Source organism: Piliocolobus tephrosceles, chromosome 13 (assembly GCF_002776525.5).
Source record: "Piliocolobus tephrosceles isolate RC106 chromosome 13, ASM277652v3, whole genome shotgun sequence".
NCBI lineage: Eukaryota > Metazoa > Chordata > Mammalia > Primates > Cercopithecidae > Piliocolobus > Piliocolobus tephrosceles.
Window position 1 is genome coordinate 63,835,618 of NC_045446.1, and position 24,724 is coordinate 63,860,341.

Sequence of the window (24,724 nt, forward strand, 5' to 3'; positions counted from 1 at the left end):
AAAAAAAAAAAAAAAAAAAAAAAAAAAAAAAAAAAAAAAAAAAAGCTGGGTGTGGTGGCTTGTGCCTATAGTCCCAGATACTAGGGAGGCTGAGGCAGGACAAGCGCTTGAACCTGGGAGGCAGAGGTTGCAGTGAGCCAAGATCACACCATTGCAAGAGCGAAACTCTTATCTCCAAAAAAAAAAAAAAAAAAAAGCAAAAAGTGCAGTACAAATGTTTGTATTAGTGCCTTTACTTGCTGGCTGTTTTGGGTACCTATTAAATGTGAATTGTCAGATTAATCCTTTGGGTATAACTATCCACAATACTACTTAGCAGACCAATACAGACTTGAGAGAGCTTATTTTCATATTAAGGCAAAGAAAATCTGGCAATACTTATACCCACTGAATCCTCCTGACCTCAAAAACAGAGCAAAAAAAGAAATCAATTTATTCAGTTCTAACGGAAAAAGAAATATAAAAAGGATTTCAAATTCACACGCATAACAGGGTTACAGTGAGGGAAAACTCTGACTAAATTAGATAAACTTCAACTTGATAATAAATAAATGCCTGCTGGGCGTGGTGGCTCATGCCTGTAATCCCAGCACTTTGGGAGGCTGAGGTGGGCAGATCACAAGGTCAGGAGATTCAGACCAACCTGGCTAACATGGTGAAACCCGTTTCCACTAAAAATAAAACAAACAAAAAAAAATTAGCTGGGCGTGGTGGCGGGCTCCTGTAGTCCCAGCTACTCATGAGGCTGAGGCAGGAGAATGGCGTGAACCCAGGAGGTGGAGCTTGCAGTGAGCCGAGACTGCGCCACTGCACCACTCCAGCCTGGGTGACAGAGCGAGACTCCGTCTTAAATAAATAAATAAATAAATAAATAAATAAATAAATAACCAAAAATATAACAACAACAAAAAAGCCAATGAAGAGTATCTTCAATTAAATATTTAAAAAAGGATTTAATGGCTGGGCGTGGTGGCTCACACCTGTAATCCCAGCACAGGTGGATTACCTGAGGTCAGGAGTTTAAGAACAGCCTGGCCAACATGGTGAAACTCCGTCTCTACTAAAAATACAAAAATTAGCCAGGCATGGCAGCGAACGCCTGTAATCCCAGCTACTCAGAAAGCTCAAGCAGGAGAATCGCTTGAACCTGGGAGGCAGAGGTTGCAGTGAGCTGAGATCATGCCACTGCACTCCAGCCTGGATGATAGAGCGAGACTCCATCTCCAAAAAAATTTAAAAAAGGATTTAATTAACATAAGCAAATATAATTGGAATGAATGAAAGAGACTAAAAGATTGACCAGTAGGTATATGAATCAGAGAAATATGTGTTTAAAGAAAGCAACAGGGCCAGGTGTGGTGGCTCACGCCTGTAATCCCAACACTTTGGGAAGCTGAGGTGGGTGGATCATTTGAGTGTAGGAGTTCGAGACCAGCATGGGCAACATAGCAAGACTGTCTCTTAAAAAAAAAAAAAAAAAAAAAGGCCAGGCGCAGTGGCTCAAGCCTGTAATCTCAGCACTTTGGGGGGCCGAGACAGGTAGATCACGAGGTCAGGAGATCGAGACCATCCTGGCTAACATGGTGAAACCCCGTCTCTACTAAAAAATACCAAAAAAAACCTAGCCGGGCGAGGTGGCGGGCGCCTGTAGTCCCAGCTACTCGGGAGGCTGAGGTAGGAGAATGGCGTAAACCCAGGAGGCGGAGCTTGCAGTGAGCTGAGATCCGGCCACTGCACTCCAGCCTGGGCGACAGAGTGAGACTCCATCTCCAAAAAAAAAAGGAAAAAAGAAAAGAAAGTGACAGCCTGGGCACTGTAGCTTAGGCATGTAATCCCAGTACTTTGGGAGCCCAAAGCAGGAGATCACTTGAGTGCAGGGGTTCAAGACCAGTCTAGCAACATAGTGAGAACTCATCTCTACTAAAAATTTAAAAAATTAGGTGTGGTGGTAGACACCCGTAGTCCCTACTTGGGAGGCTGAAGTAGGAGGACTGCTTGAGCCCAGGAGATGCAGGTTATAGTGAGTTATGATGGCGCCACTACACTCCAGCTTCAGGGACAGAATGAGACTGTTTGAAAAAACAACAACAACAAAAAAGGCTAGATAAGAGTAATAGGTTAAAGTGATCCCATAGGCCCTCCCCCATTCTTAACTTTGAAAGTTATTACAAAGAAATACCTCAGGAAAGCTTCCTTGAAAGGCTATGTGTGAATTCTTTCCCTCTAGACCCGTGGTTCTCAATACCCACGGGGCATCAGAATTACCTGGGAAGCTTAAAAACAAAGAAACACCAGATGCTTGGGCCTCACCCTCAAAGACTGATTCAGCTGATGTGGGGTGGGGCTGAGTCATTTGTGTTTTATTTAAATATCTCTGGATGATTCTAATGTGCAGCTAGGGTTAAGAACCAATGCTGGCCGGGCGCGGTGGCTCACGCCTATAATCCCAGCACTTTGGAAGGCGGAGGTGGGCGGATCACAAGGTCAGGAGATCAAGACCATCCTGGCTAATACAGTGAAACCACGTCTCTACTAAAAAATACAAAAAATTAGCTGGGCGAGGTGACGGGCGCCTGTAGTCCCAGCTACTTGGGAGGCTGAGGCAGGAGAGTGGCATGAACCTGGGAGACAGAACTTGCAGTGAGCTGAGATCTCGCCACTGTACTCCAGCCTGGGTGACATCTCAAAAAAAAAAAAAAAAAAAAGAAACCCAATGCTGTAATAATAATTTGTAAGGGTGTATGAAACAATCAAATTAATTGATGGGTACTGACGAGTTGATGGGTGCAGCACACCAACATGGTACAAGTATACATATGTAACAAACCTGCACGTTATGCACATGTACCCTAGAACTTAAAGTATAATAAAAAAAAAAAAAAAAAAAAAGAAACAATCAAATCAAATAAGGGAAGAGAGACACTAATACTGAGTACTTACTTGTGAGGAAAATGTTAATAACCCCATTTTATACAAATCTAAGGCTAAAGAAAGTATTTGCCACAGACCAAATAAACGGCAGAGCTGAGATTCCAAAGCTCTTATTTTTTATAATACCTAAGCTGCCTAGTATAAATGGAGTACTTTTTATATGGAAAGCATTGTGAAAGGGCTATGTGAAGAAACAGCTAACAATCTTGGGTAAGAATAATTTGTTTTGTAAAACTACTACTATTACACGTAAGTGAGAGACATAAAAAGCTAATCCATTTTTTTATGACAAAAATTTTAGGGTGGGTGCAGTGGCTCATGACTGTAATCCCAGCACTGTGGGAAGCCAAAATGGGAAGATCACTTGGGCCCAGAAGTTCGAGATCAGCCTGGGAATAAGGAGATCCTGTCTCCAGAGAAAATTACTGTAAAAATATACCAGGTCAGGCGCAGTGGCTCATGCCTATAATCCCAGCACTTTGGAAGACCACGGTGGGCGGATCACTTGAGGCCTGGAGTTTGAGACCAGCCTGGCCAACATGGCAAAACTCTGTCTTCACCAAAAAATACAAAAAATTAGCTGGGCATGGTGGCACAGGTGTACAATCCCAGCTACTGGGCAGGCTGAGGCACGAGAATTGCTTGAACCTGGGAGACTGAGGTTGCAGTGAGCTGAGATCGTGCCATTGCACTCAAACCTGGGCAACACGCAAGACTGTGTCTCAAAAAATAAAAATAAAAATATATCCAAAATTTTTTAATCTATAGTTTTAATCAATGTATTTAACAAACTTGGTGCTTTCTCCAAAATATTCCAATTAGATTAAAAGAATCAGTGTCACTAACCTGTACTCAACTCAGGACATCCCCAAGCGGGCCAAAAAAACTTTACAAAGGTTTTCAAATTCCAACTTACTTCTTGGTTAAATAAAAGAAAAATCTGGCCGGGCACGGTGGCTCAAGCCTGTAATCCCAGCACTTTGGGAGGCCGAGACGGGCGGATCACGAGGTCAGGAGATCAAGACCATTCTGGCTAACGTGGTGAAACCCCGTCTCTACTTAAAAAAAAAAAAAAAAGTACAAAAAACTAGCCGGGCGAGGTGGCGGGCACCTGTAGTCCCAGCTACTCGGGAGGCTGAGGCAGGAGAATGGCGTAAACCCGGGAGGCGGAGCTTGCAGTGAGCCACTGCACTCCAGTCTGGGCGACAGGGCGAGACTCCGTCTCAAAAAAAAAAAAAAAAAAAGAAAAAGAAAAATCTACTTCTTAAATGCCAATGACGTGCTAACAAAACAAAGGCTTCTGCTATATTAGGAATCACAGATGACTAAGTATGAGACTAGTACAGTTTGTAATACTTAAAAAAATATTCTCATATTTACTGAGTGCCCACTTTGTGTGTGTGTGTGTGTGTGTGTGTGTGTGTGTGTGTGTGTGATGGAGTCTTGCTCTGTCGCCCAGGCTGGAATACAGTGGTGCAATCTTGGCTGACTGCAACCTCTTCCTCCCGGGGTTCAAGCGTCGCCTAAGCCTCCTGAGTAGCCAGGATTACCGGCGTGTGACACCACGCCCGGCTAATTTTTTTGTATTTTTAGTAGAGACGGAGTTTCACCACGTTGGTCAGGCTGGTCTTGAACTCCTGACCTGATGATCCACCCAACTCGGCCTTCCAAAGTGTTGAGATTACAGGTGTGAGCCATCGCGCCCAGCCGAGTATCCACTTTCTTTTCTTTTTTTTTTTTTGAGACGGAGTCTTGCTCCGTGGCCCAGGCTGGAGTGCAGTGGTGCGATCTCGGCTCACTGTAAGCTCTGCCTCCCGGATTCACGCCATTCTCCTGCCTCAGCCTCCCGAGTAGCTGGGACTATAGGCGCCCGCCACCACGCCCGGCTAATTTTTTGTATTTTTAGTAGAGACGGGGTTTCACCGAGTTAGCCAGGATGGTCTCAATCGAGTATCCACTTTCTAGAAGACATTCTAGCGCATCCTTGCTGGAACAGCTTCTTCCCCCAAGAAACTTTTATTTGTAATTTCTAGGGGGCAACAGACATATTTAAGTTGCAGTGACAGCTAGTACAGGAATTAGTTCAGGGACGATGACAAGTTGAATATGGTTCTCTGTAGAAACTTTCAAGTTGAATATTTTAGCCCATTATTTTAGGGTTAAAAAATTTTTTAGGGATAATTTTAATGTAAAGGGATACACTGGAGAAGGAGATTTCAAAATAATATCACTATGACTACCAGTTCTTACCTTATGAAGTTAACTAAGTATTTTATAGGCAGAAATACCACCCTTCAAAGAGCAATCAAAGCTAATCAGTTTTACCAACTTACAGAAAAAATTCCATTATGAAAACAAACGTTGTCAGAGTAAGGAGTGTTTTATACATAACTGAATTCTTATATGAGTGTTCATTATTTGTGGCCTTTTGACTTTTATTTTTATTTTTCTTGAGACAGAGTTTTGTTCTCGCCCAGGCTGGAGTGCAGTGGCTCACTGCAACCTCTGCCTCCCAGGTTCAGGAAATTCTCCTGCCTCAACCCCCGGAGTAGCTGGGATTACAGGCGCTCACCACCACATCAAGCTACTTTTTGTATTTTTAGTAGAGACTTTGGCCGTGTTGGCCAGGCTGGTCTCGAACTCCTGACCTCAGGTGATCCTCTTGCCTCAGCCTCCCCAAGGTGTAGGGATTACAGGTGTGAGCCACCACGCCCAGCTGCTTCTGACTTTTTGCTAGATCTCCATCTTAATTTTGGTAGTAAGGTATTAAATAAAAGATTATTATTACTTGTATTTATTTTTTCAATTACTCTTAACAGATCATTTTTTACACAAGAGCCAGTGATTTCTTTCCTTTCTTGAGACAAGGTCTTGCTCTGTCTCCCATGCATGATCATGGGTCACTGCAGCCTCATTCATCCAGGCTCAACCGATCCTCCCACCTCAGCCTCCTGAGTAGCTTGAACTACAGTCGCCCACCACCATGCCCGGCAATTTTTTTTTTTTTTTTTTTTTGCAGAGACACAGTCTCCCTATGTTGCCCAGGCTAGTCTTGAACTCCAGGGTTCAAGCAGTCCTCCCACCTTGGCCTCCCAAAGTTCTGGGATTACAAGGCATGAGCCATCGTGCCTGGCCTGATTACTTTTAAACTGTGAGATCCTGTCAAACCTCTGATGAAAATGGCTTCCTCTCTCACTGGGAATAAAATGCCAAATCCTCACTACTGCCTACATGGTCTTAGACCACTGTTCTCCATAACTATCTCTGTGAGCTCTTCTCTTATCATATGCCCCTTCCTTCACTCTACTTGAACCTTACTAATTTCCTTACTATTCCTTAAATATGCCAAGTTTCTTTGAATTTGTCACTGCACTTGAAGCTTGGCACGCTCTTCCCTAGATGTACAAATGGCTCACTTTCTCTTTTTTTTTTTTTTTTTGAGATGGAGTCTGGCTCTGCCGCCCAAGCTGGAGTGCAGTGGCCGGATCTCAGCTCACTGCAAGCTCCGCCTCCTAGGTTTACGCCAGTCTCCTGCCTCAGCCTCCCCAGTAGCTGGGACTACAGGCGCCCACCAAATCGCCCGGCTAGTTTTTTTGTATTTTTTAGTAGAGACAGGGTTTCACCGTGTTAGCCAGGATGGTCTCAATCTCCTGACCTCGTGATCCGCCCGTCTGGGCCTCCCAAAGTGCTGGGATTACAGGCTTGAGCCACCGCGCCCGGCCGACTCACTTTCTCAATTCCTTCAGTTCTTTGCTCAAATATCACCTTATCAGACAGGCTTTTCCTCCTTTTATAAGACATCAATATATCATCATTCCCTTCACCAGTAGTCTTTATCCTTCTTACCCTACTTTATTTTTCTATTTTTCTTTTCTTTTTTTTTCTTTTTGAAAGAGTCTCACTCTGCCTCCCAGACTGGAGGGAAGTCGCATGGTCTTGGCTCACTGTAACCTCTGCCTCACTGCAACCTCCCCCACCCAGGTTCAAGTGATTCTTGTGCTTCAGCCTTCCAAGTAGCTGGGACTACAGGTGCGCACCACCACCCTCAGCTAATTTTTGTATTTTTAGTAAAGGCGGTTTTCACCATGTTGGCCAGGCTGATCTTGAACTCCTGGCCTCAAGTGATCTGCCTGCTTCAGTCTCCCAAAATGCTGGGATTACAGGCATGAGACATCGTGCCTGGCCCCTACCTCATTTTTCTCTATAGAATGTATAACCTCCTTAAGGATTATATTTCACTAATTGTCTAACTCCCCATACCAAAATGTAAGCTCCATAATGGCATGGACTTAGGTTATTTTGTTCCACTATTGTATCCCCAGTCCCTATAACATAACTAGGCATGCAGGAGGGGATCAACAAATATCTGAGTTCATTAACGACTGAATAAAACCTGATCAATATAATTTCTCTGTCAGTTCATATTCATCATATACATAGATTTCTGACCATTCAGTGATATTGAAGTCCTACTGTGGGCTGGCGTGGTGGCTCACATCTGTAATCCCAGCACTTTGGGAGGCTGAGGTGAGCAGATTACCTGAGGTCAGGAGTTCAAGACCAGCCTGGCCAACATGGCAAAACCCCATCTCTACTAAAAAATACAAAAATTAGCCAGGTGTGGTGGAGCATGCCTGTTATCCCAGCTACTCAAGAGGCTAAGGCAGGAGAATCACTTGAACCCTGGAGGCAGAGGTTGCAGTAAGCCGAGATTGTGCCACTGCACTCCAGCCTGGGTGACAGAGTGAGACTCTCTCAAAATATAAAATAAAATAAAATAAAAAATAAAAAGTCTTACTGTGTTAAGGATATGAAACACAAAAGGATAAATTGGGGTGAGGTTAAATTTGAGAGAGGTAGACTAATATATGGCTTAAGAGCTCAGATTTTGGAACTAAATAGACTTGGGCTCACATTGTAGTTTAAGTTATAATCCTTTTTTTTTCTTTTTGAGACGGAGTCTCGCTTTGTCGCCCAGACTGGAGTGCAGTGGCGCCATCTCGGCTCACTGCAAGCTCCGCCTCCCGGGTTCACGCCATTCTCCTGCCTCAGCCTCCAAGTAGCTGGTACCACAGGCGCGCACCACCACGCCCGGCTAATTTTTTGTATTTTTAGTAGAGACGGGGTTTTACCGTGTTAGCCAGGATGGTCTCGATCTCCTGACCTCGTGATCTGCCTGCCTTGGCCTCCCAAAGTGCTGGGATTACAGGCGTGAGCTCCTGCGCCTGGCAAGTTATAATCTTAAGCAAGTTATTTGACCTCTAAAACTTTGGTTTCATATCAATGAAATGAATATGCTTATCTATTTCATAGGGATATTGTGAGAATTAAGTTAAACACTTGGTGTATTAAGTGGATCTAGTAGACAGTATTTAGGCAATTCTGGGCAAGTTATATAATTTTTTTTTTTTTTTTTTTTTTGAGGTGGAGTCTTGCTCTGTCGCTCGGACTGGAGTGCAGTGGCTGGATCTCAGCTCACTGCAAGCTCCGCCTCCCGGGTTTACGACATTCTCCTGCCTCAGCCTCCCCAGTAGCTGGGACTACAGGCGCCCGCCACCTCGCCCGGCTAGTTTTTGTATTTTTAGTAGAGACGGGGTTTCACCGTGTTAGCCAGGATGGTCTCGATCTCCTGACCTCGTGATCCGCCCGTCTTGGCCTCCCAAAGTGCTGGGATTACAGGCTTGAGCCACCGCGCCCGGCCAAGTAATATAATTTATATGCCTCAGATTTTCTCCCTAAAATCAGACCAACAATAGCAGTTGACTCATAGGATTGTTACATAGATTCCTTCTTGTATTCAACAAGTATCTAAGCACCTAGATGTTATATATGAAGTGCTTGCTAGGAAGGCAATAATGAAAGACTTTAAGTTAACATTCATGGCATAGTATTTACACTATGTGTGCTAGGTAGTCTTGTATCATACTTATGTTAATTTTTCTTCTTCCTAGAAGCATCACCGGTTACCTATCCAAATCAAATACACTCAGTTCAGCTCAGATACTGTTTTTTTGTTTTGTTTTGTTTTCTTGTTTTTTTCTTCAGATGGAGTCTCGCTCTGTCACCCAGGCTGAAGTGCAATGGCATGATCTCAGGTCACTGCAACCTCTACTTCCCAGGTTCAAGTGATTCTCCTACCTCAGCCTCCCCAGTAGCTGAGATTACAGGCACCCACCACCACGCCCAGGTAATTTTTGTATTTTTAGTAGAGACAAAGTTTCACCATGTTGGTCAGGCTGGTCTGGAACTCCTGACTTCAGGTGATGCACCCACCTTGGCCTCCCAAGGTGCTGGGATTACATGCTTGAGCCACCGTGCCCAGCTGATAATGCTGTTTTTTAAACAAAGCATTCCTTGACCAGCCTAACTATATGTGATCTCATTCAATTATTCAATACATCTCTTTGTGCCAGCATTCATTTTGCTTCTCTCTTTTTTATTTAGTTTTTTGAATCAGGGTCTTTCTCTGTCATCCAGGCTGCAGTGCAGTGATGTGCCAATAGCTCACTGCAACCTCCAACTCCTGTGCTCAAGTGACGGTCCCATCTCAGCTTCTCTCAGCCTCCTGAATAGCTGGGACTACAGACACTCAACCAGAGCTAGCTAATTTTTAAATTTTTATTTATTTTTCATTATTTCATAGACACAAGTTTTCCCTTTTTTGCCCAGGCTGGTCTCAAACACCTGGCCGTCAGGCAATCCTCCCACCTGAGCCTCCCAAAGTGTTAGGATTATAGGTGTGAGCCACCGCACCTGGCCTTGCTTCTCAGTAATTACTGTGTATCTTACCATCTGCAGCATTTGCTAGGAATTTATCATGTATGACCCATGCTTTACTGCATAGTCTTCATGAGAATGTGACTCTTCTTCCCAACAATATCATAAGTTTCTTGAAGTCAGGAACCACATTTTACATAACTTTTTATTTTCCAAAGTACCTACAGTGGTCTAGCACACCATACTTGATACCTATGGATTAAGGTACATGATAAAAGTCCAAGATTACCACCTGCTATAACCCAACTGTGGTAGGCATGGAAGATACAGTGATGAGGAAAAGATATGATCACCCCCAATGCATAAGGTACATATACTATTTCAGCCAATATAAAATAATTGTCCCATACATATATATCATTGCAACTCCATGGTTAGTATGTACACAAGCTTTCACTGACCTGTTAGAGCTGATGCCCATCAGCTATCACTACTTTCTCATAAAGTCTTCTCTCTTTCAAACAAATCTTCTTTTTATGATAAGTACTAATGATTTTAGAAGTTTAAAGATCAAGGGGTTTTTCTTTCCTTTTTCCATTTTTCAGTACTTCAAAATAAATAATAAAGTGACATCATACACTTATTACTTCACTAAAAGAATGTGCTAATCCCTAGATGAAAAACCAGGTGAAGGCTAATCACCTTATCATTATCATTTCTTCAGCAATTTAAACACCATACCACTTCCAAAAACAAAGTAATACTTTTGCATTAAAAAAAAAAAAAAAGAATTTGGGCCAAGCACCATGGCTCACACCTGTAATCCCAACACTCCGGGAGGCCAAGGCTGGTGGATCACTTGAGGCCTGGGGTTTGAGCAGCCCGGGCAACATAGCAAAACCCATTTCTAGGAAAAATAAATAATTAGCTGGGTGTGATAGTGGGTGCCTGTAGTCGTAGTTACTTGGAAGGCTGATGAGGCAGGAGGATTGCTGGAGCCCAGCAGTTCAAGGCTGCAGTGAGCCGTGTTCACACCACTATACTCCAGCCTGGGTAACAGAGCAAGACCCTGTCTCAAAAAAAAAAAAAAAAAAAAAAAACAATGCTGTGTGGAGGGGTAGAGAATGAGAAATCTAAGGAGTAAAACTATTTTTCAGAGGCTGTCTTTTTATGAAATACTGAATGGAATGAAACACATTTTACTTAAATATCCTATATAATACAAATGATCATGTTAGATATTACTATTTATGCTAGTTCTAGTACTGATTGTTTTATTGTAAAAATGACAACAATATTCTGTAAGACAGAAGCAGTACTTTAGGGTCAAGTGCTTAAATCAAAATAAAGAGCAAAAGGGTTAGGCACAGGACATTTCTTGGCTGCTACAGCCTAGTCACTTGAATCATGATCAGATAAATGTAAAAGCTCTCACAATTATTTAAAAAGAAAACAGCAACAGAGAAAGCCCATTTTTAAGCTTTTATTAAGTGATGTGCATTATAATCTAGTAAATGAGGGAATGTGGAAGAGGAATCCAGTTAGCAGATTAGCAGAAAGCTAGGAAACATCTCTGTATATAGAAAAGCAGAACTACATAGTACCTTTAGTACTGATAAATATATATCTTATACACAGAAAGACTTCTGTGTATCTTCTGGTAAAAAGGCATGATTTTGTCAAATAAAATGAGTACAATGCAAAAATAAAAAATAGTTCTGCTTACAAACATACACAGCTGAACAAACACACAATGGTAGTAACAGGCATATAAGACTTTGATTCTCAATGTTTTCTAAGACAGTGACTACACTGTGAAATTTACCTCGGAAAGTCCTGAATACCAGCACAACTTCTGAATTATGACTGACCTGCACAGCAAGAACTCAGAAGGGGTCAGAGATTATTTCACGATAATCAGTTTTATTTCCTTTATCAGAAATTCAACGTGCGTCAGGTGAATGCAAAGAAACGGAAGATGAACATGTATCTATGTCTAACGTGTAGTCAAAGGAATTTAATTTTGACCCCTATAAGTTCAGTGCAGACTTTAGCTTTGGTAATAGCACAGCAGCTTGTATAAGACTAACACTCAGCAATGATTAACTCTGGATACGGGGACATTTCTTTTTTCTTTCTTTTTTTCTTTTTATTTTTTTTTGAGACAGGGTCTCGCTCTGTTGCCCAGGCTGGAGTGCAGTGGCATGATCTTGGTTCACTGCTGCCTCAACCTCCTGGGCCAAGCAATCCACCCAGCTCAACCTCCCAAGTAGCTGGGACTACCATACTGGGCTAATTTCTCTGTTTTCTTGTAGAGACAGGGTTCCATCATGTTACCCAAGCAGGTCCCAACTCCTGGGCTCAAGCAATCAGCCTGCCTTGCCTTGGCCTCCCAAAAGTGCTGGGAATACAGACATGCGGAACTGCACCCAGCCCAAGAGGGACAGTTCTTTACATAAGTCAATAGATAATGAAGACATAATGGTTCTAAATATGTACACACGTACTTTTTTTTTTTTTTTTGAGGCGGAGTCTCGCTCTGTTGCCCAGGCTGGAGTGCAGTGGCCGGATCTCAGCTCACTGCAAGCTCCGCCTCCCGGATTTACGCCATTCTCCTGCCTCAGCCTCCCGAGTAGCTGGGACTACAGGCGCCCGCCACCTCGCCCGGCTAGTTTTTGTATTTTTAGTAGAGACGAGGTTTCACCGTGTTAGCCAGGATGGTCTCGATCTCCTGACCTCGTGATCCGCCCGTCTCGGCCTCCTAAAGTGCTGGGATTACAGGCTTGAGCCACCGCGCCCCGCCTGTATACACGTACTAACATAACTTCAAAACACAAGAAGTAACAGTTGATAGAACTAATCAGCAAAGCGAACAATACATCTTTGTTGTAGATTTCAATATCCCCTTCTCAGTAACTGACAGAACTGGACAAAAAAGGATATATAAGGTGTTTTGTTGTTGTTGTTGTTGTTTATTGAGACAGAGAGAGTCTTGTTCTGTTGCCCAGGCTGGAATGCAGTGGCACAATCATGCCTGACTGCAGCCTTGAACTCGTGGGCTCAAGCAATCCTCTGCCTCAGTCTCCTGAGTAGCTGGAACTACAGGTGTATGGCACCATGCTCAGCTTAATTTTCAAAAAAAATTTTCTTCTTTTGTAGAGACAGGGTTTCAACTATGTTGACCAGGATGGTTTTGAACTCCTGGCCTCAAGTGATCCTCCCACATCCACCTCCTGAAGTGCTGGGATTATGGGCATGAGCCGCTGTGCCTGGCCAGGCTATGTAAGATTTGAGAATGCTATCAAACATGTTAACTAGTATACCTAACAACTGTAAAAAAAAAATCCTTTTTCCAGTACATATAAGAACATTCAATAAGACCATATGATAGGCCATAAAACTTGCCTCAATAAATTGCAAATGACTGAAATATTACAGAGTGTATTCTCTGACTATAATTAATACAGAATTAAATTAGAAGCCAGTAACAATTAAGATTATCTAGAAATGTCCCTAAACATTGGGAAATTAACAACATACATATGTCTGTATCTTCACTGCTGTGGCCATTATACCTGTAAATACATTTATCAAAACTCATCTAATAGTCAACTTAAGATGTATACATTTCACTGTACATAAATGTTTATCTCAATTTTATATATATATATAAATTTTTTTTTTCCTTGAGACAGTCTTGCCCTGTCACCCAGGCTGGAGTACAGTGGTGTGATTTTGACTCACTGCAACCTCAGCCTCCTGGGTTCAAGTGATTCTCTTGCCTCAGACTCCTGAGTAGCTGGAATTACACGTGTGTGCCACCACACCCAGCTAATTTTTTTATTTTTTAGTAGAACTCCTGCCCTCAAATGACACGCCTGCCTCAGCCTCCCAAAGTGCTGGGATTATAAGCATGAGCAACCATGCCTAGCCTGACAAAAAAAATTCAACGTGCGTCAGGTGAATGCAAAGAAAGGGAAGATGAACATGTATCTATGTCTAACGTGTAGTCAAAACAGCAAATGAAGGGCAATTCCCCAAGTAACCTGGCTTCTCTAGGGCTTGTTCAGTCTAGCTTAGAAAATTCTTAAGACAGAACCAACGCCATGAAATAAATCTTATTTTTATGGCAAAACAATGCAGCTCTAAGAATCTGGCAAAAAAAAATAAACTATATTATCATTAATTCAATGAACATTTATTGAGTTTGTTGTTTAGTGGGGAGGCAGGATAAACTGACAATTAAAAAATTTCTGGCCAGATACAGTGGCTCACGCCTGTAATCTCAGCACTCTGAGAGGCTGAGGTGGGCGGATCACTTGAGGCCAGGAGTTTCAGACCAGCCTGGCCAACCTGGCAAAACCCTGTCTCTACTAAAAATATAAAAATTAGCTAGACATGGTGGCGTGCACTTATAATCCCAGCTAGTCAGGAGGCTGAGGCACAAGAATCACTTGAACCTGGGAGGCGAGGCGGAGGTTGCAGTGAGCTGAGATCATGCCTCTTACTCTAGCCTGGGCAATAGAGCGAGACTCTGTCTTAAAAAAACAAACAAACAAAACAAAAACAAAAACAAAAATCTAAATTAAAAGTAAGAAGGGCTGGGTGCGGTGGCTCACGCCTGTAATCCCAGCACTTTGGGAGGCCGAGGCAGGTGGATCATGAGGTCAGGAGTTCGAGACCAGCCTGGCCAACATGGTGAAACGCTGTTTCTAAGCCTGTAATCCCAGCACTTTGGGAGGCCGAGACGGGCGGATCACGAGGTCAGGAGATCAAGACCATCCTGGGTAACATGGTGAAACCCCGTCTCTACTAAAAATACAAAAAATTAGCCGGGCGAGGTGGCGGGCGCCTGTAGTCCCAGCTACTCGGGAGGCTGAGCTTGCAGTGAGCCGAGATAGCGCCACTGCACTCCAGCCTGGGCGACAGAGCGAGACTCTGTCTCAAAAAAAAAAAAAAAAAAAATACAAAAATTGGCGGGGTGCGGTGGCGTGCGCCTGTAGTCCCAGCTATTTGGGAGGCTGAGGCAGGAGAATTGCTTGAACCCAGGAGGCGGAGGTTGCAGTGAGCCAAGACTGTGCCACTGCACTCCAGTCTGAGTGACAGAGCAAGACTGTCTCAAAAAAAAAAAAAAAAAAAAAGAGTAAGAAGGAATACTATTGCAATAATCAGAAAAGGCTCTTTTTTTTGAGACAGAGTCTTGCTCTGTCACCCAGGCTGGAGTGCAGTCGCACAATCTCACTCACTGCTACCTCTGCCTCCTGGGTCCCAGTTCAGGCATTTCTCCTGCCTCAGCCTCCTGAGTAGCTGGGATTATAGGCACGCACCACCATGCCCAGCTAATGTTTGTATTTTTAGTAGAGACGAGGTTTCACCGTGTTGGCCAGGCTGGTCCTGAATTCCTGGACCTTGTGATTCACCCGCCTCGGCCTCCCAAAGTGCTGGGATTATAGGCGTGAGTCACCATGCCCAGCCCAGAAAGGCTCTTAATCTAAATTTGATTATGTCTGAACAGAGTTACAAATATTAGATAGGGAAGAAACTATTTTAGAAAGAAGGACAATAACATACAATAAAAATATGAGAAAACGGTCTATGTGGAGTACTTCAAGCACGTATATAGTGGCCAAAGATTAGGATAGTAAGGTATGAGGGGGCTATATCAATGATGTTATTGAACAGCATGTCCTGGCCTACAAGGAGTTTAACATTCATAATAAAATTCACAGAGTAAACTGATGAGGTTGGCATTTTAAAATAATCACTCTGGTAACAAGATGTAAAATAAACTAAAATGGGGCAAGACTAAAGGCATTTATCAGTTAAAAAGCTATGGTAACAGGCAAGGCTACTAGATAGCAAGGGCCTCAATATACCAGTAGGAAGAGTAGTTAAGACTTAGTGTCTAAATGATTGTTTCCAAGGTATGAATGCAGATGAGTCAAAGAGCTTCTGGATTTCACTAGGTTTTCTCTCCTACTTCATGAAGACTTATTTTGATACTTGGCTAAATAACAACTATTTAATTCCTTGTGTACAAATTTGGCTATTACATTCTGAACGTAGGAAGCTTGCCTTCTGTATCTAGCAGGGGTTAGGAAAACAGTACTTACTTGTTCAAACAACAAACTGAATAGATTTGAGACTACTGCTGATCCATCTCTATGGCTTTATACCAGTCTTTTTAAAAAAGTATATCACGCATGAGAAATTCCCTGAGATACTTTTCTTCTTTTTTTTTTTTGAGACAGAGTCTTGCTCTGTCAGCAGGCTGGAGTGCAGTGGCATGATCTCAGCTCACTGCAACCTCCACCTCCCGGGTTCAAGTGATTCTCCTAGTAGCTGGGACCACAGGCAAGTGCCACCACGGCCAGCTAATTTTTGTATTTTTAGTGAAGATGGAGTTTCACCATGTTGGCCAGGATGGTCTTAATCCCTTGACCTCATGATCCGCCTGCCTCGGCCTCCCCAAGTATTGGGATTACAGGCTTGAGCCACAACAACCGGCCAAGAAATTCCCTGAGATTCTTGTTTAAAATGTAGATGTATTAGGACATTATACTAAACTTACTGGAATCAATATCCATAAGTACCCCAGAACCAGTTATTTATTTATTTATTTATTTAAGACAGAGTCTCACTCTGTCACCCAGGCTGGAGTGCAGTAGCACGATCTCTGCTCACTGCAACCTCTACCTCCCGGATTCAAGCGATTCTCCTGCCTCAGCCTCCCCAGTAGCTGGGATTACAGGCGTATGCCACCACGCCCATCTAATTTTTTGTATTTTTAGTAGAGATGGGGTTTCACCGTGTTAGCCAGGATGGTCTCGATCTCCTGACCTTGTGATCTGCCCGCCTGGGCCTCCCAAAGTGCTGGGATTACAGGCGTGAGCCACCACGCCTGGCCTGTTTCTTTATTTTTTTAATACAGCGTCTCACTTTGTTGCCCCGGCTGGAGAGCAATGGTGCGATCGACTCACTGCAATCTCAGGCTCCCAGGATCAAGCGATTCTCCTACCTCAGCCTCCCAGGTAGCTGAGACTAGAGGGGCACACCACCATGCCTGGGTAATTTTTGTATGTTTTTGGTAGAGACGAGAATTCACCATGTTGGCCAGGTTGGTTTTGAACTCCTGACCTCAAGTGATCTGCCTGCCTTGGCCTCCCAAAGTGCTGGAACCTGTATCTTAAATAAACTTCCAGGTAACAATTATGTACATTAAAGTTTAGACCCATTAAACAATTCTCCAATCCTCTTCCTGGGGAAAATTTGCCATTCTAAAACCTTCGTCCTTTCCGGGTTTTTTGAGACAGGGTCTTGTTATGTTACCACTCAGGCTGCAGTGCAGTGGCACGATCAGGACTCACTGCAGCCTCAATCCCCTGGGCTCAAGTGGGTCCTCTTGCCTCAGCCTCCCAAGCAGCTGGGACTATAAGTATGCACCAACACACCTGGCTAATTTTTTGATGTTTTATAGAGATGAGGCCTCACTATTCAAGACCAGGCTGATCTTGAACTCCTGGCCTCAAGTGATCCTCCCACCTTGGCTTCCCAAAGTCCTGGGATTACAGGTATGAGCCACCAAGCTCAGGCCTAAAACTGTCCTTTCTTATTGTTGTCTGGATATTAGGTATTCTCTCTGCCAAGGACAGTAAAGGAAGATTACATTCCCAGCCTCAATGGTTAACTATATGTCTTTAAAAAATATAAAATATAAGAAACGTTTGTCATATATTTTTTATTAAAGTTTCCAATGGCATGGTAAACGTTAGATTTCTAACATATGCACTGAACTCCAACCACATTAAGTGCATTGTCTAGAATAAAGAGTTGAACTACGGTTATTTGCAGATTTGATTTAGACTTAACTTACGAAAATTTGTATTTTTCTATATAGCTTATATGTGCAATGATATCAAAGGCCATGATTTTTTAAAATATTAGGATGATTTGTAGTGAAACTAAAAGGGTAAACATTTTCTTTCACTGCTAGTTATTTCAATACTCAAGTTTTTATTAAAAATTTTGTTTCTAAGTATTATGCCATAAGAAGTAATTAGTTATATTTGACTAGTTCTGAAGTTCCTTTAAAAAAACTTTTAGGCTGGGCGCGGTGGCTCACGCCTGTATTCCCAGCACTTTGGGAGGCCGAGGTGGGCAGATCACGAAGTCAGGAGATAGAGACTATCCTGGATAACACGGTGAAACCCCATCTCTACTAAAAATACAAAAAATTAGGCATGGTGGTGTGCGCCTGTAGTCCTAGCTACTCGGGAGGCTGAGGCAGGAGAATGGCGTGAACCCGGGAGGCAGAGCTTGCAGTGAGCTGAGATCGCACCATTGCACTCCAGCCTGGGCTACAGAGCAAGACTCCGTCTCAAAAACAAACAAACAAACAAAAATTTTAGACCAGGCATGGTGGCTCATGTCTGTAATCCCACCACTTTGGGAGGCTGAGGTGGGCGGATCACGAGGTCAGGAGTTTGAGACAAGCCTGACAAACATGAAGAACCCCGCCTCTACCAAAAAAAAGAAAAAATTCAAAAATTAGTTGGGCATGGTGGCATGAGCCTGTCATCCCAGCTACTCGGGAAGCTGAGGCAGGAGAATTGCTTGAACCTGGGAGTGGAGGTTACAGTGAGCCGAGATCATGCCACTGCACTCCAGCCTGGGCGAAAGAGCAAAATTCCATCTCAAAAAAAACAAACAAACAAACAAACAAACAAAAAAAAACCCAAGAAAAAAAAAAAACCAGAAAGGTTATATAGAAAAAATAAAAACAAAAGAAAAAATCCATAAAAATTCAATAAATAAACAATCCATTCAACAGTAACGTTATTTGTTAGCTAATACTTCAAATCAGCAAGTCATTTTCCCAAATGACAAAATATATTCTATTATTCTATAAGATTAACCACTGCCAGTTGAAAGGGGAAGACGTTAACCAATTATTTAAATGTGCTTTTTTTTCTTTTTGGAGCTGGAGTTTCACTATTGTTGCCCAGGCTGGAGCGCAATGGCACGATCTTGGCTCACTGTAACCTCCACCTCCCGGGTTGTTCAAGTGATTCTCCTGCCTCGGCCTCCCGAGTTGCTGGGATTATAGGCACCCACCACCACGCCCAGCTAATTTTTTCTATTTTTAGTAGAGACCGGGTTTCACCATATTGGTCAGGCCGATATTGAACTCGTGGCTTTAGGTAATCTGCCCGCCTCAGCCTCCCAAAGTGCTGGGATTACAGGCGTGAGCCACCATGCCCGACCTAAATGTGCTTATTAACCTAATATTTTAATTTTTTATTTGGTTTCATTCTCTCATTTGGGGGTTCCAGGACTTTGTCTTCCTTGGCTGAATTATATGAGCAGACAAAGCATGGTCTCTAAACAGTGAAATAAAATACTGTGGCACTCCCTTACAAAACCTAAGACAAGTAATGGTTTTTGTGAGTTAAGAAGGAAGCTACAAAAAATTAAGTCAGTTCAGTTTCAAAAGTTATAAAATAGAAGTTTTGGTTACATTTATATTTAAAAGACAATAAAATCAAGTACCAACAGCATCAGGAACTTCACCAAGATGAGATGTTCAGATAGATAATCTAAATAAGGAAAAACAGTAAAGTAGCAAATGGTGGGTTTTGTTTTGTTTTTTTTCAGACAGGGTCTTACTCTGTTACCCAGGCTGAGTTCAGTGGCATAATCATGTCTCACTGCAGTCTCAAACTCCCGGACTCCAGCGATCTTCTCACTTTACCCTCATGAGTAGCTGAGGCCACAGGTGCATGTCACCACACTCAGCTAATTTTTGTATTTTTTATAAAGACGGGGTTCTTGCTATGTTGCCTAGGCTGGTCTCAAACTCCTGAACTCAAGGGATCCTCCTGCCTCAGCCTCCCAAAGTGCTGGATTACAGGTGTAAGCCACTGCGCCCAGCCGCAAATGGGTTTTGAATTCAGGACAAGATTGTAAAAGAAATCTCTCCTCATTATCACTAGACAGCTATATCTGCCTGTATGGGTTAGGCTTTTGGAAAAAAAATATATACCTAGTAATAAAAATGTTCTAACATCAGATTATGGTAATAGTTGTACAATGCTATAAATTTACTAAAATTGGCTAGGCAGAGGGGCTCACATCTATAATCCCAACATCTTGGGAGGCCAAGGTGGGAGGATCACCTGAGTCTAGGAGTTCAAGACTAGCCTGGGCAACATGGCAAGAACATAGTCTCTGGAAAAAAATTAAAAATTAGCTGGGCAAGGTGGTGCATGCCTGTAGTCCCAGCTATTCTGGAGGCTGCGGCGGGAGAATCACTTGAGCCTGAGAGGTCAAGGCTACAATGAGCTGTGATTATGCCACTGCACTCCAGCCTGGGAAACAGAGCAAGACCTCATTTCAAAAAAATAAAAGTAAGAGGGGCAGGGCATGGTGGCTCACACCTGCAATTCCAGCACTTTGGGAGGCCGAGGCGGGCGGATCATGAGGTCAGGAGATGGAGACCATCCTGCCCAACATGGTGAAACTCTGTCTCTACTAAAATTACAAAAAAATTAGCTGGGCATGGTGGTGGGCGCCTGTAGTCCCAGCTACTCAGGAGGCTGAGGCAGGAGAATCGCTTCAACCTGGGAGGCAGAGGTTGCAGTGAGCCAAGATCGCGCCACTGCACTTCAGCCTGGCGACAGAGTGAGACTCCATCTCAAATAAATAAATAAATAATAAAAATAATAAAAATAAAATCGGAAGCAATCAAACATCATGAAGACACTAGACATCAGTAGTGCTTACTATATGCTATCTGATAATTCTAGCGCTTCTAAACCTATGAGGCTACTTAGGGTCGGGGCTAGGGTACTACAGCAATGCCTTCTTCAGCTATTAACCAAGAAAAGGATACCCTGGAAGCAGGATATAGAAGCAACTAGCTCACACCCTTATCAAAATCTCTCTAAAAGAGAAAGCCAGCTGGGTTTGGTGGCTCACACTTGTAATCCCAGCACTCTGGGAGGCAGAGGCAGGCAGATTACTTAAGGCAAGGAGTTTGAGACAAGCCTGATCAACAAGATGAAACCCTGTCTCTACTAAAAGTACAAAAATTAGCCCGGCATGGTGTCGCACATCTGTAATCCCAGCTACTGGGGAATATGAGGCATGAGAATCACTTGAACCCTGGAGGCAGAGGTTGCAGTGAGCCAAGATTGCACCACTGCACTAAGCCTGGGAGACAGAGCGAGACCCTGTCTCAAACAAAAAATAAATAAATATAAAAGAAAAAATATATAAAAATAGAAAAGAGAAAGTCAGATGAAGCTACTCACTGCTTTGTCTTAGAATAGTGGCATGTGGCTAATATAATGGTATTACACAAATTATTTAACTGTCTGTGGCTCCTATGGGTTCATTTACTTATCACTTACTACGTTCCATACACATTGCTAGGTTCTGGGAATATATAATTCTGATGAGAGAGAGAGAGATTTTCAATACACTGTGGTAAGTATGACACTGAGATCAGGTCTGTGAAAACACGTAAGAGAATCAGTGTCACAGACAGGAGGTAGGATGGGAAATGTCAGAAAATGTTGCTGAAGAGCTGACGTCTAAACTGAAACTTATAAGGAGTACAATTAGGAAAAGAAAAAAAATGAACATTCTAAGCAAAGGAAACAAAAGCATGAGCAAAAATATCAAACCATGAAACAATATGTTAATGAGGAAAGAATGAGTGATCATTCAATACTACTTACATAATGGTTCGAGGCATGGAGGAAAATAAAGTATAAAAAACAATATAAAGACTTTTTCATAAAGCTTTAATTATTTAAAAGATGCTACTGTTACCCTCTGTTGATCACCCTCAATTAAGAAAATTATTGGTCTAAGCCGGGCGTGGTGGCTCACGCCTGTAATCCCAGCACTTTGGGAGGCTGAGGCAGATGGATCATGAGGTCAGGAGACTGAGACTATCCTGGCTAACACGGTGAAACCCCGTCTCTACCAAAAACACAAAAAATTAGCCAGGTATGGTGTGGGCGCCTGTAGTCCCAGCTACTTGGGAGGCTGAGGCAGGAGAATGGCATGAACTTGGGAGGTGAAGTTTGAAGTGAGCCGAAATCGCGCCACTGCACTCCAGCCTGGGCGACAGAGCAAGACACCGTCTCAAAAAAAAAAAAAAAAAAAAAAAAAAAAAACCAAACCTAAATATATATATATATATTTTATTTTTATATATATATGTCCATACATCTTATAAATCTGGGACCACTATTCTATATGATATATAGCCTTGAAGAGTTAAGCAGGTGAGTCTCCGGCTGACCTATCTTGTAGTAAATGACTTGATAATTTGACATCTCCCTATATTTTCCTGCCTTCCCCCAAAAAGACCTGTTGTAAACATTGTTCAAACACCAGTAGTTTATTAAGGATAAAGTAATCAGAATTTACTTTTACAACAAGTAGAAGAACACCATTACTGACAGCAAATACTTGCTTTCATTTATCTCAGTCTTGGCATCAAACTCAGAAATACGGACAGCAAATATTTATTTTCATTTATTTCAGTCTTGGCATCAAACTCTGAAATAAAGAAAATTTACCAGCCAGGCATGGTGGCTCACACCTGTAATCCTAGCACTTTGGGGGGGCCGAAGCAGGCGGATCACCTGAGGTTGGGAATTCGAGACCGGCCTGACCAACACGGGAAAAACCCCGTCTCTACTAAATACAAAATTAGCCAGGCGTGGTGGCGCATGCCTGTAATCCCAGCTACTCGGGAGGCTGAGGCAGGAGAATCGCTTGAACCCAGGAGGTGGAGGGTGCAGTGAGCTGAGATCACGCCATTGCATTACAGCCTGGGCAATAAGACAAAAACTCCATCTCAAAATAGAAGAAAAGAAAGAAAATTTACCTTTAAAGCAATGCAGTAGGAATGTAATGAGAGGAGAGTATGGTAGATTTACCACTTTGCAGTAGTTCCGTTCACAATCTGAAGTTTGGCAAGTTTTTTCTTTTTCCAAAAACTATGCCACATTTATATTTTTCACTGTTTGAAAATACACTACTAGTTTGTAAGGCCTGCTCTTGCCAGGTGGAAGAAAACCATACACCAGAGAATAGAATACTCACACAATTATTTCACGTTTTTTCAATTTGGTAACCTCAACTCAACTTACCTGCTTTACATTGTATCCAGCTTTTGCACTAGTTTCAATAAACATAACATTCAGCTCTTTGGCTTTCCTCTCTCCCTCCTCAATTGACACTTGCCTGTAAAGAAACAAACAAACTTCTTACTTTTGAGACATAGACAATATTATAAAGATTATAAAGAAAGCTCTGAAAATAACTTTCCTTGACATAAGGACTGGTTATACAGGTCAGATTAGCTTGAAAATGCATTAATCTGCCACACTTTTGAAATTTGTGTGTTTCTGTGTGTATACTTTTTTTTTAAAAGACTTTTTGTTACTGATTTGCTTTCACTTGACTGGGCTCATCCTGTAATTTTTTTACTTTTAAAAACTTAATAGCTTGAGGATGCTTGAGTCCAGGAATGTGAAGGCTGCAGTGAACCATTATTAGGCCACCACATCACTGCACTCCAGTCTGGGCAAAAGACCCTGTCTCAAAAAAAGAAAAAGCTAAAATAAAACAAAAAATGCTTAATAGCTTGCCTCTTTCCCTTAGTATCAGACCATAGGCTTTTAGCCTTAAAATTCAAATCTTTGTGTAAATTGTGACACAAAAATTTGTGTCTATGGCTAGACAATTTCTGTCAATTTGCTCCTAGAATTTATGTGACCACTCCCAAACTATTAGAATGCAAGCTGTTTTCCAATTTTACACTACCATGAAAATTTTTGCCCTAAATATTTGTGCTTGATATTCTGTGCACTGTAAATCATTTCCTTAGGTTAGATTTTATGGATTTCTTCTTCTTGAGACAGAGTTTTGCTCTTGTTGCCCAGGCTGGAGTACAATGGCATGATCTCAGCTCACTGCAACCTCCACCACCTGGATTCAAGCGATTCTCCTGCCTCAGCCTCCTGAGTAGCTGGTATTACAGGTGCCTATCAGCATGCCTGGCTAATTTTTGTATTTTTAGTAAAGACGGGGTTTCACCATGTTAGCCAGGCTGGTCTCTCGAACTCCTGGCTTCAGGTGATCCACCCATCTCAGCCTACCAAAATGCTGGGATTAGAGGCATGAGCCACTGTGCCTGGCCGATTTTGTGGATTTCTCTAAGTGAAGTAAGTGAGTCAAACACATGTATGGTAAACCCTCTAGATACAAAATATTAATACTTTAATATTTCCTTTACAGGGTATTTTGTGATGCATTACAATTAACATTGTGTCTGAAATTGTGAACTCTCAAGTGCAAGATTATATCATTTATATTGGTATTCCTAATGCCTAAGCTTACAGGTTAAGTATTCCATAAATATACAAATGTTCTAATTAGTTAAACTATCAGCTGACAAACCCTGCTTCCTGCAACACAGAAAACTGAGCAATGGAAGAGAACTTCCACAAGCTTCCATCTACTTGCAAGTGTGCCCTTATATTCTACCTCTAGTCCTATTACTATGAAAGAATTGTCCTTATTCTCAAAACTTACATCTATGTATTAGATCCCATTCCCTTCCTGCCTACAAGAAATTATTATTCTATATTTCTCCACTCCCTAAAAACAAGAACATTCTCTTACGTAACACTCCAACTGTTAAGATTTTACATTTGCTTGTTTTATCTTCTCATTCTCTCCATGTATATAAATTTTCTAAAACATTTTTAAATGTCCTTTACTGCCAGTTATTCCAATGTCCTTTATAGCAAATTAAATACTTCTTTAGAAATAAACTTTCTCAATTATTTGCTTATCCTGAGGTACTTAAGGAGGGAAGGAGTGACGGAGGCAGGGAGAGTAAAGGAGGAGAAATGCTCGAGTCAGTCTCTGGCATGTTCCAAAGGTGACCAATGAGTTTTCTCCTTAACTATATTATTATTATTATTACTACTTGTGGATTTAAACATATTTTACAGTAATTATTGATTTTCAAATTTTCCTACAGTTTGAC

General features: G+C 42.2%; 1 protein-coding gene across 2 annotated transcripts in view; it reads right to left on the bottom strand.

The window, feature by feature from the left end:
• Nucleotides 1-24,724, bottom strand: part of RAB6A (RAB6A, member RAS oncogene family) — a 101,655-nt gene that overhangs the window by 17,375 nt on the left and 59,556 nt on the right. For both annotated transcript variants that reach the window (XM_023209458.2, XM_023209459.2), the window contains exon 6: nucleotides 22,818-22,911. In XM_023209458.2, coding sequence (XP_023065226.1) covers nucleotides 22,818-22,911 — 94 coding nt within the window. The remainder of the gene's footprint in view (nucleotides 1-22,817; nucleotides 22,912-24,724) is intronic.